General features: G+C 39.4%; 1 protein-coding gene across 12 annotated transcripts in view; it reads left to right on the top strand.

The window, feature by feature from the left end:
* Nucleotides 1-1,735: 1,735 nt before the first annotated feature.
* The window catches only part of LOC123508378 (tight junction protein ZO-1-like), a 206,367-nt gene continuing 195,389 nt past the window's right edge, over nucleotides 1,736-12,713 (top strand). For 8 of the 12 annotated variants that reach the window (XM_045262067.1, XM_045262063.1, XM_045262060.1 and 5 more), the window contains exons 1-3: nucleotides 1,753-2,209; nucleotides 5,055-5,817; nucleotides 8,068-8,170. In XM_045262067.1, the coding sequence (XP_045118002.1) occupies nucleotides 2,200-2,209; nucleotides 5,055-5,817; nucleotides 8,068-8,170 (876 nt within the window). In that variant the 5' untranslated portion in view covers nucleotides 1,753-2,199. Of the gene's footprint in view, nucleotides 2,347-5,054; nucleotides 5,818-8,067; nucleotides 8,171-12,713 lie in introns of all 12 variants that reach the window. The other 4 variants (XM_045262073.1, XM_045262069.1, XM_045262064.1 and 1 more) reach the window with 2 other exon arrangements.

The following is a 12,713-nucleotide window of genomic DNA, read 5'->3' as shown; positions in this document are numbered from 1 at the left end:
TTACCAGTACAGTTGTCAAATCAGTTTGGGAATTGGCCAGTGGAGAACATTATTCACACACTAGCTACGCTTTGCTAGTATATGTAAATTTCAGTACAACCCATTAACGTTCAGTTCTGCGGGCCAGGAAATCTATTCTTTCTACAGCCGGTATAAGCCGTAATCGCCTCTTCATTGGGCGCCATCAGAATACAATAGCCGCGGTGATGAGCAGGTCACAGGAAGCAACACAATGAGGCACCCCCGCTGGTCATAGAAAGTCTCCAGGGTTGGCGGCGCCGTATGACCCCAATGTTGTTACTATGACGCATTAGAATCAGTCAATCAGTCAATCAATTAACTATCAACCAACCAACCAATCATTCAGTCAGTCAACCAACAAACCAACTCTCCAACCAGCCATTCAGTCAATCGATCAGCCAACCATTGCCAGCCAACTGTAGGCTACCTGGAACCAGTCGTTCAGTCAGTCAGTCAGTCTCTACGGCTACTAACACATCACATTTGAGAGAACCGATGAAGTTACCATGATATTTACTGAAGCCATGAAATTTCGAGGCGATAAAAAATTCAGAATTAAAGTGATATTGATGCGTAGGCGGAATGATTCTCTGAAACGTATGGTTCAGACAAGGAAAGTCGATTTGCCGAGTAAATACATTGGAGAGAGAGAGAGAGAGAGAGAGAGAGAGAGAGAGAGAATCATGAGCTTTGTTGACTACATTTGATGGGGATTGATTCCTATTGAGAGAGAGAGAGAGAGAGAGAGAGAGAGAGAGAGAGAGAGGCTCATATGAGGCTGTGCTGTCCACGTTTATGGGGATTGGCTACAGTTGAGAGAGAGAGAGAGAGAGTCCCTCGTAACCCACTCCGAGCGGCGTCAACAGTTCAATGTAAAAGTTCAAGCCAGCTTTCTCTCTCTCTCTCTCTCTCTCTCTCTCTCTCTCTCTCTCTCCTGTTTGTACCTCTCTCTCTCTCTCTCTCTCTCTCTCTCTGTGGCCTTCATTCTCACTCCTCTTACTCATCCCTCACTGCATTTTTTCCACACATCCTCTTATCCACTTCCTCATTAATTCATGAATTGTATGTATCACGAAGCCGCCTATACATCACTCCCTTCCAGAGAGAGAGAGAGAGAGAGAGAGAGAGAGAGCAGTGGCGTAACTAGGAGAGGTCAAACGGGACAGATAACTCCCTTTAATATGAACAAAATCCATGTTTTTCCCTGTTACCTTGTCCTGGTTCCCTCCCTCTTCACAATGATTATTTATTCATTGTTATCTGTTTTATATAACCACTTGCATCTTTTCCAGAGAGAGAGAGAGAGAGAGAGAGAGAGAGAGAGAGTTTTGCCTTTATCTTTTTTTGCCCTAACTGTATAAGCTGACACTTCCGCTTTATCTGTCACTCACCTTATTACGAGTTATGGTTGCCGAAGCCTATTTGTGATATTGATAGCATAAGGAGAAGGATATGCCATTATACCTATCATATACGCAAAGCATTATAACATAGGTAAAAACAACTGTACTTTTGCGTATACTGAGAAACTCGCGGTATATACAACTTTTCTGGACTCAGGAAGGCGGTAATGGTACTAGATAAGATAAATGGATGATGAAAGGAAGTGGGTTGGTGTTATTATTAGTATTATTATTAGTGTTGTTATTCTAATGATGACTGCCAAGAGCGAATCTGGCGACTCTTGGAATCTTCCGCGCACCCCAACAGTGCGCATTTCACAAGCAAAAAACATTATTGTATGAGCCTCGATTTGCAGTCTATCCATCATGACAGTCTTGCACGGCGTCTCTGATTGATATCTTGGTCTAGATATGAGTAGAAGTGCCGAATTGGAGGCGCGAATCTAGAAGTTGTTACTAGTCTCGAGAAATGCAACCCAAACACTAGTGATGGCTGGTGAGGGACCCGCTGGAAGGTGGGGAAAAATCGATAATTCTATAGCCTCTGCAACACCTGAAACATGTTGATTGCATTCAGAGCGTTGTAAGGACTCCCTCTATCCATCAGTGGTAGCCGGAGTGCTCACGTGTGGGGAGAATGACCAAAATTCAGTGAGTGAGGAGGAGGAGGAGCGATCGCCACACGGGAAATGACAATTGAGTGCCCGCATCCCCACCGCCAACCTCGCGTCTTGTGAGCTCCCCTCCTCTCCCCGCCCTCACGCCCCTGCCAAAGATGGACAGCAGTGAGTACTAGTGTCATCCTCCTTGTAACATTGTGTAGTGGCCAGGTGAGGGCGGGCCAGGGCGTGGGTGGGGGCGTAAGGTACTACCCCGCCCTCACCTTCCCTCCCCACCCAACACTTGCCAACCCTAGTCATGGGTAAGAGGCAAAAGATCTATACCTTGGTTTATACCTCTGCTCTGTTGGCTTTCGATGGAGTTATCAGTGCTCTTTATTAAGTTTTAATCTATATTATGTTTTTACAGATAATCTCATAAGCAATTTATTCCATTGGTTTGCTATAGTGGGTGTTAGGTTAAACTTATCCATTCATAGTCATCTTCCTTTAAGTGATAAGATATATAACACATAATAAACCACTCCTGATATGGAAGATAAGCTCACCTCCTCAGGTATGTCAGTCATTGGGATCAGCAAACAAAGGTGCATGGTGAAATGTAAACACAGTTGTTGTGCCAGTTTGCCTTATCTAGTTTACCTGTCTTATCATGGAATCAGAGTGAGTGTAATGAAGGAGTAAGAATGGAAGATGAAGTGCATATCAACAGGTACTCTTTCAGTGTAAGTGGTAACATCGCGGTTGTGAAGTGCTGATAGTGCTAGTTGTTGTTGATATTGTTAACGTTTCTGACACAATTTAGTCTGCATGTGTTGTATGCACGTTAAGTCTTTATTTATTGTACAGATTGCTATCAAGCATGTTCAGTTTAAATTTCTAAAGGTGGATTTAGATATCTTGATTTGATAGCAGAGTGATGCCATAGTATAAAGATTTGAAATTAGGTGCTAGAATCTGTGTGGTGTTGTTTTGTTATCTAACAGGGTCTGATGTAGGCATAAGTTTATGAGCACTGTGCTAATCGTAGTATCTTGATAAAGAGAAATTGCCTCACAGCTTACTGAACTAATAGCACAAAATGGGATTAAAAAGTGAAAAATTTTAGGAGACTATATATAATTAGAAAACATTGTTGTTCTCAGATAACAATAGATATGTTCTTTAATAGATAGTTTTGTCTTGTGGATGCACAATGCCATGGAGAGGGCCACTGCACAGACTAAAGTTTTAAAAAATAATATAAAATCTTTCCAGTTTTATGATGTAATAAGGTAATGTGGCTTATCTTAACTAAAACTGTCCTGATCTTCTCTGGTTACCATCTGTTGCAGTCAGTGTTATTATAAAGAAAATTATAAAGGTTAACTTACACTCATAATACAAGGTGATAAGGGTAACAAAATTCTCATTGTTTTGTGCTTCTCTACTGACCTGGTTTTAACCTAGAAAGTCTTGCCTAGTGTTTAGGTTATACTATTTGCAATGAAGCTTATGTTGTAACATTTGCCTGCCCAGATATGATGTGATATTTTAATATATATATATATATATATATATATATATATATATATATATATATATATATATATATATATATATATATATATATATATATATATATATATATATATATATATATATATATATATATATATATATATATATATATATATATATATATATATATATATATATATATATATATATATATATATATATATATATATATATATATATATATATATATATATATATATATATATATATATATATATATATATATATATATATATATATATATATATATATATATATATACAACTAATAATTTTCAAAATGGAAATTTCTGCAGTTTTATAAGTAAGAAGTGTTCTTATCTTTATGCATTAACAAAAATATTAGTGAGAGTTCTTGTCAGTACATATGGCCGACTGAAGATTGGATAGAATGACAAAATAAGTTGAATTACATATTGAATATTGTAACTTTGTATTGTTGTAATGTTCTATGCTACCTCATCATAGTACTATGTGCAATTTATTTATTTTTATAACACATAGTAAAGATAATTGTTACAGAGGCATTGATGATAATGATGATATAAGAAAAAAATGCTGTAGAACTTCATACCTACTGCTGCTGCTTCAATGTCTCACACTGGCAGGTTCCTCTTATTTATTATTTTTTTTAATGTATAACTTTAGAATGATATATTTTGAGATTAAAATATCATATAATTTAAAAAAGAATGAAGTATTTTTGGGTGAATGTATGTATGCTCTTCAAAAAGTTTGATGGCACTCCTAACATAGTGTTGAGCAGAAACATTCGTAATCCAGTGTATACACAATAGTGGCAGTGCTAGTAGAATGGCAGGTGTCATTTGTTCTGCCATGTTCCCCATGCCATGCAGTCTGTGGTCCTTTGTCTTGGCTTGCTGCATGACTAGTATGGGTGGGTGGAGCAGCTCCAGCCCAGCCTAAAGGGGCCCAGCCCAGTGATATCTATGATTAGTGTAACCTTGGCTTTACCACACACTGCCTCATGTAGTCACTTGTATTATTCTATATGTGTAGGATGTGTGAATGTTCATGATCAAGTCTTCATTGAATTAGTTAATAGAACTACTATAAGCCAAAGTCAGCTTTGATGAGTATATCAGTGATGTATGTGATTAATATTTAGTCAGCTGGCTGCATTGAATTTAGCATTTCTACTTACAAATTTTGGAATGTTATTTTGAGTTATGCACGTCAACAATGATTTTTGGTACCTGTGGTGCTGCCCTCAGCCACAGTACAAACAGCTGTCATAATGAGTGTAAATTGTGGTTCTTAGATATATATTTTTATCATTGTGTTTAGGATTATATCCAGTTTATATTGATGATATTTTGATGTTTTCAAATGGACTATGCTTAATAATTATTTTGATGCAGGTATTATATTTGCATTTTTATGAATGTAAGCTTGTGTTGCCATTACTTACACTGTTTGTTGTGTTGCAGACGACACAAGACAGTCGCCAGACTCCCTGGTTCCTACTGAATCCAAAGATGAACCCTCACCCTGCACCAAAGAAGACAAAGCTCGCTTGGCCGACCGGCTCTCCCTGCACAGCATCCCCAGCATTGACCGCAGCGATGGCTCTGCGAGTCCTGATCCTTCAGCCAGTGTCCCCAACCTGGCACACACGCCCCCCAATTCACCCAAGACACCCATCCTGTCCCACACCCCTCCTCCACCACAGCCCTCCTCCAACCCCTCTCCACGGCCCCCCTCCACCTCCTCCGCCAAACCTTCCATCGATGCCATGGGCTCCAGCCAAAGTCAGAGCCAGAGTGATCCTCCGTCCCCAAGCCTCTCCAGTCAGCACTCAGACCCCGAGGACTCCCGTGGCTCTGATGACCCTCCCCCACCTGCCCCCGCACCCCCCAGCAATGACTCGGTGCTTCATGGTGCATATGGAAGCAGTCCTCCCTCTCTTTCTGGGCTGTATAGTGGCACTGGAGGCCTGTACAGCAGCAGTCACCCTTCATCTGGTATCTATAGTGGTTCTGCCTCATTAGGAAGCATATATGGCAGTGCTGGCCCACCACCTGTGCCCCCGCCTCCCCTGGAAGAGAGTGGAGCCGTGGGAGGCTTTCATCACCGTAGAGAACACTCACTCAACTCCATCCACTCCATCCATTCTGTCAACTCCTTCAAAGAGTTCTATGACAAATCAACTCTCAACCAGTTCATCTCCACATCTCCGAAGCTCTCCAACAGGTACCTATATGGAAGTTTGTCTTATTACTTGTGGAAAGTTACAAAACCTTTAATTAAGAGAGATGATGCAACATGGGAACAGTTGAGAAATAGTTGGGGTTAGGCACATCTTTGATAGTATGCTCTTTGTTCACATCTGATTTCCACATACTTGTTCACACACTCACAAACTTGTGGAAGCCCAGTATCTACATTTATCTAACTTTTCCTTAAATTTGTTCACATTTTCTACTGTTACAATCTCATCACTTGATCCATTCCAGATTTCCACCATCCTATGTGGAAAACTGAACTTCTTAATGTTCCTCAGACACTGACTTTTCATGATCTTGGAATGTCCTCTTGTTCGTCTATCGGACTCTATCCCCATCCTTCATCAGTGTTACTAGGTCTTGTCTATGTATAATTTCCATATAGTTTACTAACTTGTATATTGTTATTAGGTCCTCTCTTTCCCCTTTATCCTTCAAAGTTGGTAATTCCATTTCCTTCAGTCTTTCTTCATAGGAAAGATCCCTTATTTCTGGGATCATCTTTGTAGCAATCCTTTGGGTTCTTTATAGCTTCTTGATGTCTTTCTGCCTGTGTGGTGTGTGTGTGTATGGGGGGCATAATTAATTTGAAATCAGCTTTTGCTGTCATGTTTCTGTATCTGTCTCTCTCTTTCTGAAATCAGGTATCTTTGCTCAGTTCTCACCATTTCCTTTTACCATTAATTTCAACCACCAACATTTTGGTTCAGGAAGTGAACATTTTAACATTTATTTTGTGTTTTCTTTTACCTTTGTGTTCTTCTGTCATCTGTTATCAAGCCTCTAAGGGACAGATGATTGATCTTCACCACCTACAATGCACAAGGGTAATTTCCACAGCATATCTGGAATCTAATGCCAGAACTGTACCATCCTAGCTACAGTACAACTTGCTTGTCCTCTTCCCTACATCTGTTCTGACCAGAGCCCCTCATTGAAGTCCTCTTTGCCATGTTACAGTTGATGCATCCATGGCTACACTCCTTTCATCCACGTCTCCTGCAACCACTTGTCTTTGCTGCCTCTTATATCAAATACCACCTTTGAATTCTCCTTCTACCCTATTTGTGGTTTCCCCAATAGACCTCCTCTTATTACATGAGATTTTATCATCTTATTTGACTATTCTAGTTTCTGTGTACATGCTATGTAAGTAGTAAGGTGATTAAGGCATTGGTGTGTGCTCAAGCCTTTATCATATCACAGGTAATATCAGTCATCTCAGTATTCATCCTTTCAAATATGTTCCACTAATGTTTTTCTTTCCTTTCTTCTATATTCTCTCCAAGAGTTGTGCTTGACAGGAGACATCCTTGTCGTTTTCTTCTTGTTCTCCAAGTGGTAATAAGGATGTAAAGATGTAGCATTGATTTTTTTTTCTTTTGTTTTTTTTTCTTTTGTAGAGATAGCTGTTTTTGTGTGTGAGTTGCCACTGCCACAGTCTAGCTGTGTGGTGCACTCTGAATTGTTTTGAAGGTAGTTGTGTGTAGAGGCTGTTGGGGATGTTATGAGTCTCTATGTCTTTGATGTTCTCATTTACTCCAATCCTTTCAATCTTCTTAAATACCAAAGGGATACAATGGCAGTACACTTCCATTATGTCCACACAGTACAAATATGTACCACCAAAACTACATAAGAATTTAAAAAGGATAAGGGAAACTGCAACAACCCATTAGACCTGCAAATGTCAGTCCCTGGTTTTGTTGTTAAACAATACTTTTATGCTTCTGTAATGCTGTAATGTACTTGGGTGTTCTTTTATGAGACTTCTCTCAATATTTCATGTGATTTGTAGATATGTTGTTAACAATAAGATGGATTTTTGCTCACCCTATTTCGGAAATTGCAGCTGATGATGAAAAGCTATCATCATCTTAATAAACCTTCTTCAGTTGCTCCATTGTTCTAAATCTATAGTTTGTGACTTTATAACAGAATTTTTCTGCTTAGACAAGGGTATTTTTTATTATGCTTGTGGTTATTGGATGCAGCTGTGTTATGTGGTGATAGATAGATTACACTGACTACACATCCCATAGCCAATGAACCATACTCAGGGAGTGTTTTTTTTCTCTGCAAGGTGATTCTCATAGATATAAAATGATGGATTACGTATTACAGTTCATGTTACTGGTATAGAATCAAGGTTGAGCTGTGTTTATTAGGAGTATTTTCTGTGCTGCATCCTCACTGTCTTCTTTGTGACTTGTTCCAGAGAGATGGAGATGAACCGCATGTCTGGGCTGTACAGCAGCAATGCTAACACCTCTGACTACAGCGGCCTCACCGAGATGTTCACGGACCCCGTCGAGGAGGAGGTGAGTACAGGGAGGCTTTGTCTTGTCTTGTTCCAGTACTGTTGCTTCATTGTGACAACTGGACATGTTCTGTATTTCTAACAAATCTTTAGAGCTGCACTGAGACACATGGGTATATTGTACAAGTAGAAATGTGTGTGTGAAAGGAACAATTTTTTAGGGGATCAGTTAAATTGCTGCTTGATGAGAGATGGATTGAGAACCTTCAATGGACACTCAACATTTTTACATGAATTGATCACTCATATTTTCCCTCCCTCAGATGTATATTGCATTTTACAACAAATATCTATTAAAAAAAAAGTATCCGAAGGTAATGTTTATACGGATAGACACTTGATACCTAATCTTTGTGTTGTTGTTTTGATGGTTTGAAACACATGTTGAGCCATACTGTGGTGACCACTGATCAACATTGATATGTGTGTGTGTGTGTTTCACTGTTTGATCTGCTGCAGTCTCTGACGAGACAGCCAGATGTTACCCTACGGAACGAGCTCAGAGCTCATTATTTCTGATCTTCGGATAGACCTGAGACCAGGCACACACCACACACCGGGACAACAAGGTCACAACTCCTCGATTTACATCCCGTACCTACTCACTGCTAGGTGAACAGGGGCTACACGTGAAAGGAGACACACCCAAATATCTCCACTCGGCTGGGGAATCGAACCCCGGTCCTCTGGCTTGTGAAGCCAGCGCTCTAACCACTGAGCTACTGGGCCGGTTGTGTATTTACCTAGTTGTATTTACCTAGTTGTAGTTTTACAGGGCCTGGGCTTTATGCTCGTGTGGCCCCGTCTCCATATCTACACTTATCCAATCTTACTTTAAAAGTGTGCACACTCGTTGCAGACACTACTTCTTCATCTAAACTGTTCCACGTCTCAATACATCTCTGCGGGAAACTATATTTTTTAATATCTCTCAGACATCTTCCCTTTCTCAGCTTTTTACTATGCGATCTTGTGCTTGGATGTCATATTCTTCTCTCAGGATCAGTTTCTCATTATCCACTTGGTCCATTCCGTTGATCAATTTATAGACTTGTATCAGGTCTCCTCTCTCCTTCTTTGTTCCAAGGTTGGTAGATCCATAGCCTTTAGTCTCTCCTCATATGTCATCCCTTCAAGTTCTGGGACCATTCTTGTAGCCATTTTTGTAGCCTCCAATTTTCTTATGTGTTTCTTTTATGAGGGGTCCACACTACTCCTGCATATTCCAATCTGGGTCTTATTATAGTATTTATCAATTTCTTCATCATTTCTTTGTCCATGTAGTGAAATGCTACTCCAATATTCCTCAGCAAATTATATGTTTCTCTAAAAATTCTATCAATATGGCTTACTGGTTGATTGTTTTCTTCCATCGTCACTCCTAAGTCCTTTTCCTTTTTGACTTTCTCCAGTTCTACTCCATTTCCCATCTTATAGATTCCCACAGGTCGTCTTTCACTCTTTCCCATTTCCATGACATGGCTTTTGTTCACATTGAATTCCATTTCCCACTTCTTACTCCATTCCCAGATCTTATTTAGGTCTTCTTGCAGTATTTCACAATCCTCCTTTTGCTTTATAACTCTGCACAGTTTTGTATCATCCGCAAACAAATTTATGTAGCTGTTCACTCCTTCTGGCATGTCGTTACTGTGTGTGTGTGTGTGTGTGTGTGTGTGTGTGTGTGTGTGTGTGTGTAATTCACCTCAGTCGTCTGCTGGTCACCCAGCCAGTCTTCCCCATTACGGAGCGAGCTCAGAGCTCATAGACCGATCTTCAGGTAGGACTGAGACCACAACACACTCCACACACCGGGAAAGCGAGGCCACAACCCCTCGAGTTGCATCCTGTACCTATTTACTCCTAGGTGAACAGGGGCCACACATGAAGAGGCTTGCCCATTTGCCTCGCCACTTCCCGGGACTTGAACCCGGCCCTCTCGATTGTGAGTCGAGCGTGCTAACCACTACACTACACGGTGTGTGTGTGTGTGTGTGTGTGTGTGTGTGTGTGTGTGTGTGTGTGTGTGTGTGTGTGTTTGAAAGAGTGAGAGCTTACTTAAGTGTATTTTTTCCAGTTTTAATGGGTAGGATATCTATTTGTTCTTTTTTGTACGTTTGTTTTACTGTTCAAGGTATTGGTAATTTCAACTTCCACAGGATTTTTTATTCATTCACATCAGTTTCATCTCTAACTCATTTTAGATATCAGTACTTGTATTTGGCAAAAGTGTGTGTGTGTGTGTGTGTGTGTGTGTGTGTGTGTGTGTGTGTGTGTGTGTGTGTGTGTGTGTGTGTGTGTGTTTATGCTCTCTTGTGATCATCTGTGGTGTTGTGTAAGCGTAAGTTGAAATGATTGCCATGTTCACGAAATGTTTTTTTTGTGAAATTCACTGATCCACATCAAGGCAAAACTGTATCTAGGGAACTTTCATCCCCAGTGCACACCTCCAGCCTGGCACTCCACCAGTAAACACTTAATTAGTGTGGCAAACATAATATTTAGTCTGCTTAGTCTTTTCTCCTCTGATTTTTATTGTAATTGCTGGATCCTTCTGAATGCATTATCTAAAATGTAAAATGTCAAGATGATGAGTTTTTAGTTTGCTTATGAAATGAGAAAAGGAAAGAACATAATAGTATTTACATAGTTTCCTGATTACAGATCTTTTTATAAATATTGTGTCCTGAACTGATGTCTAGTTGATATTTTTATAGCTGGCTTATGAAGTGGGAAAAGGAAAGAATGTAAGAGTGATGAGTGATGACATACATATGTAGTCTTTTCTTTACTGATCTTTTTATCAATACTGGATAGATACTAGATATACTATTTAGTTTGCTATGAAGGGAAAAAGAAAGAAAATTGACAGTCTACTTATCTTTTTTTTTTTTTTTTTTTACTACTACTACTACTACTACTACTACTACTACTACTACTACTACTACTACTACTACTACTACTACTACTACACCATTTAATCTTTTCTTTGTTTCTTAACTCATTTGTCTTAAGGGGGTATATTTTTACCTTGTTTACGAATTGAAAAAGAAAAAATCACATTTACTCTTTTCTTAGTTGATCTTATTAATACGGAATTTTGTTATCCCATTGTTTGAATATTTAGTGTCATGACAATATCTTTCCTAGCTTGCTTATAAAGTTTGGTGTATTAAAGTGGACTGTGAGATTCCTTTCCATTGTGCAGCTGATGGGGCTAAGAGTGTGAATGATGTGTGAGTGTGAATGATATCTCCTATTGGTTACTTGATTGGAATGAGTGTGAATGATGTGTGTGTAAGTGTGAATGATGTCTCCTACTGGTTGCTTGATGGGAATGAGTGTGAATGGTGTGTGTGTGAGTGTGAATGATGTCTCTTCTTTCTGCTGGTTGCCTGGAATGTGTGTAAGTTTGAATAATGTTTCTTTTTTACTGGTTGTCTGAAGGGAAGAAGAGTGTGAATGATGTGTGTGTGTGTGTGTGTGTGTTTGTGTGTGTGTATTCACCTAGTTGTATTCACCTAGTTGTAATTTTACAGGGCCTGGGTATCATACTCGTGTGGCCCCGTCTCCATATCTACACACATCCAACTTTCCTGTAAAACTATGCACACTCCTCGTTGACACCACCTCCTCACTCAAACCATTCCACACCTCCACACATCTTTGTGGGAAACTATATTGTAGGTGTGTGTGTGTGTGTGTGTGTGTGTGGTGCCTTGTCCAGATTGCTGGTCTGATATATAGATAGGTAAATGTAGTGGGAAAAGAAAAGAATACTGTACTTAACTTTCTGACCTTGTTACTAGATCGATCTTTCTTAACTCACCATCTTACTGTGCAATGTCAAGGTGAAAAGAAGGAAAAAAAAAGACTCATGAAAGATGCTTAAGGTCAGCCAGTAAGATATGGGAGTATCAGATTGAGGTCAAGAGTTGAGTAATCTTTTAGACTCACTTCCACTGTGTTTTGTGTCCTCCCCCACTCTGGTCTGCTGGGAGTCTCCTCACAAACTATTCTGATTAAGGGATTCTTAGTAAATTTGATGGATTGAGATTGGAGAAAAGGCTGAATATGTTAGAGAAGGTTGTATTATTGACTATTGGCATTAAGTGAAGAATAGCCTTTAGTATTTGAGGATTAGGGAGAGCAGATTGTTGAGGGATGTATGATTAGTTGTGAAATAAGGTACAAAGGAAACACTTCTGCCTCCATCTTGTTTACTTTCAAAATGCTCTTGTTGATACACAGGTTTTAGGTACTTTTATGGTTCCAGTGACAGATCAATAAAATATTTACATTATGAACAGGAAAAACACTCTTGAGATAACCTGATTAATTATCTCTGAGACTGTTGGAAAGTCATGGTGAGAGAGCAAAGCCTTTCTGAATATGAGTTTGAATGTCTGGTTTTCTTCACCAGTTAGTTGCTTGTAAGGAGTTTGAAGGAAAGTGTCGGGTTGTTTCACTCCATATCTCTTTTAATATAGATTGAGTCCTTAGAATTATTGTAAATGTCAAGTGATGCTCTTTCATGTGTAATT

This window comes from Portunus trituberculatus, chromosome 24, assembly GCF_017591435.1.
Source record: "Portunus trituberculatus isolate SZX2019 chromosome 24, ASM1759143v1, whole genome shotgun sequence".
NCBI lineage: Eukaryota > Metazoa > Arthropoda > Malacostraca > Decapoda > Portunidae > Portunus > Portunus trituberculatus.
Note: the sequence above shows the minus strand (reverse complement) of the source record. Positions and strands in the feature narration are given on the sequence as shown.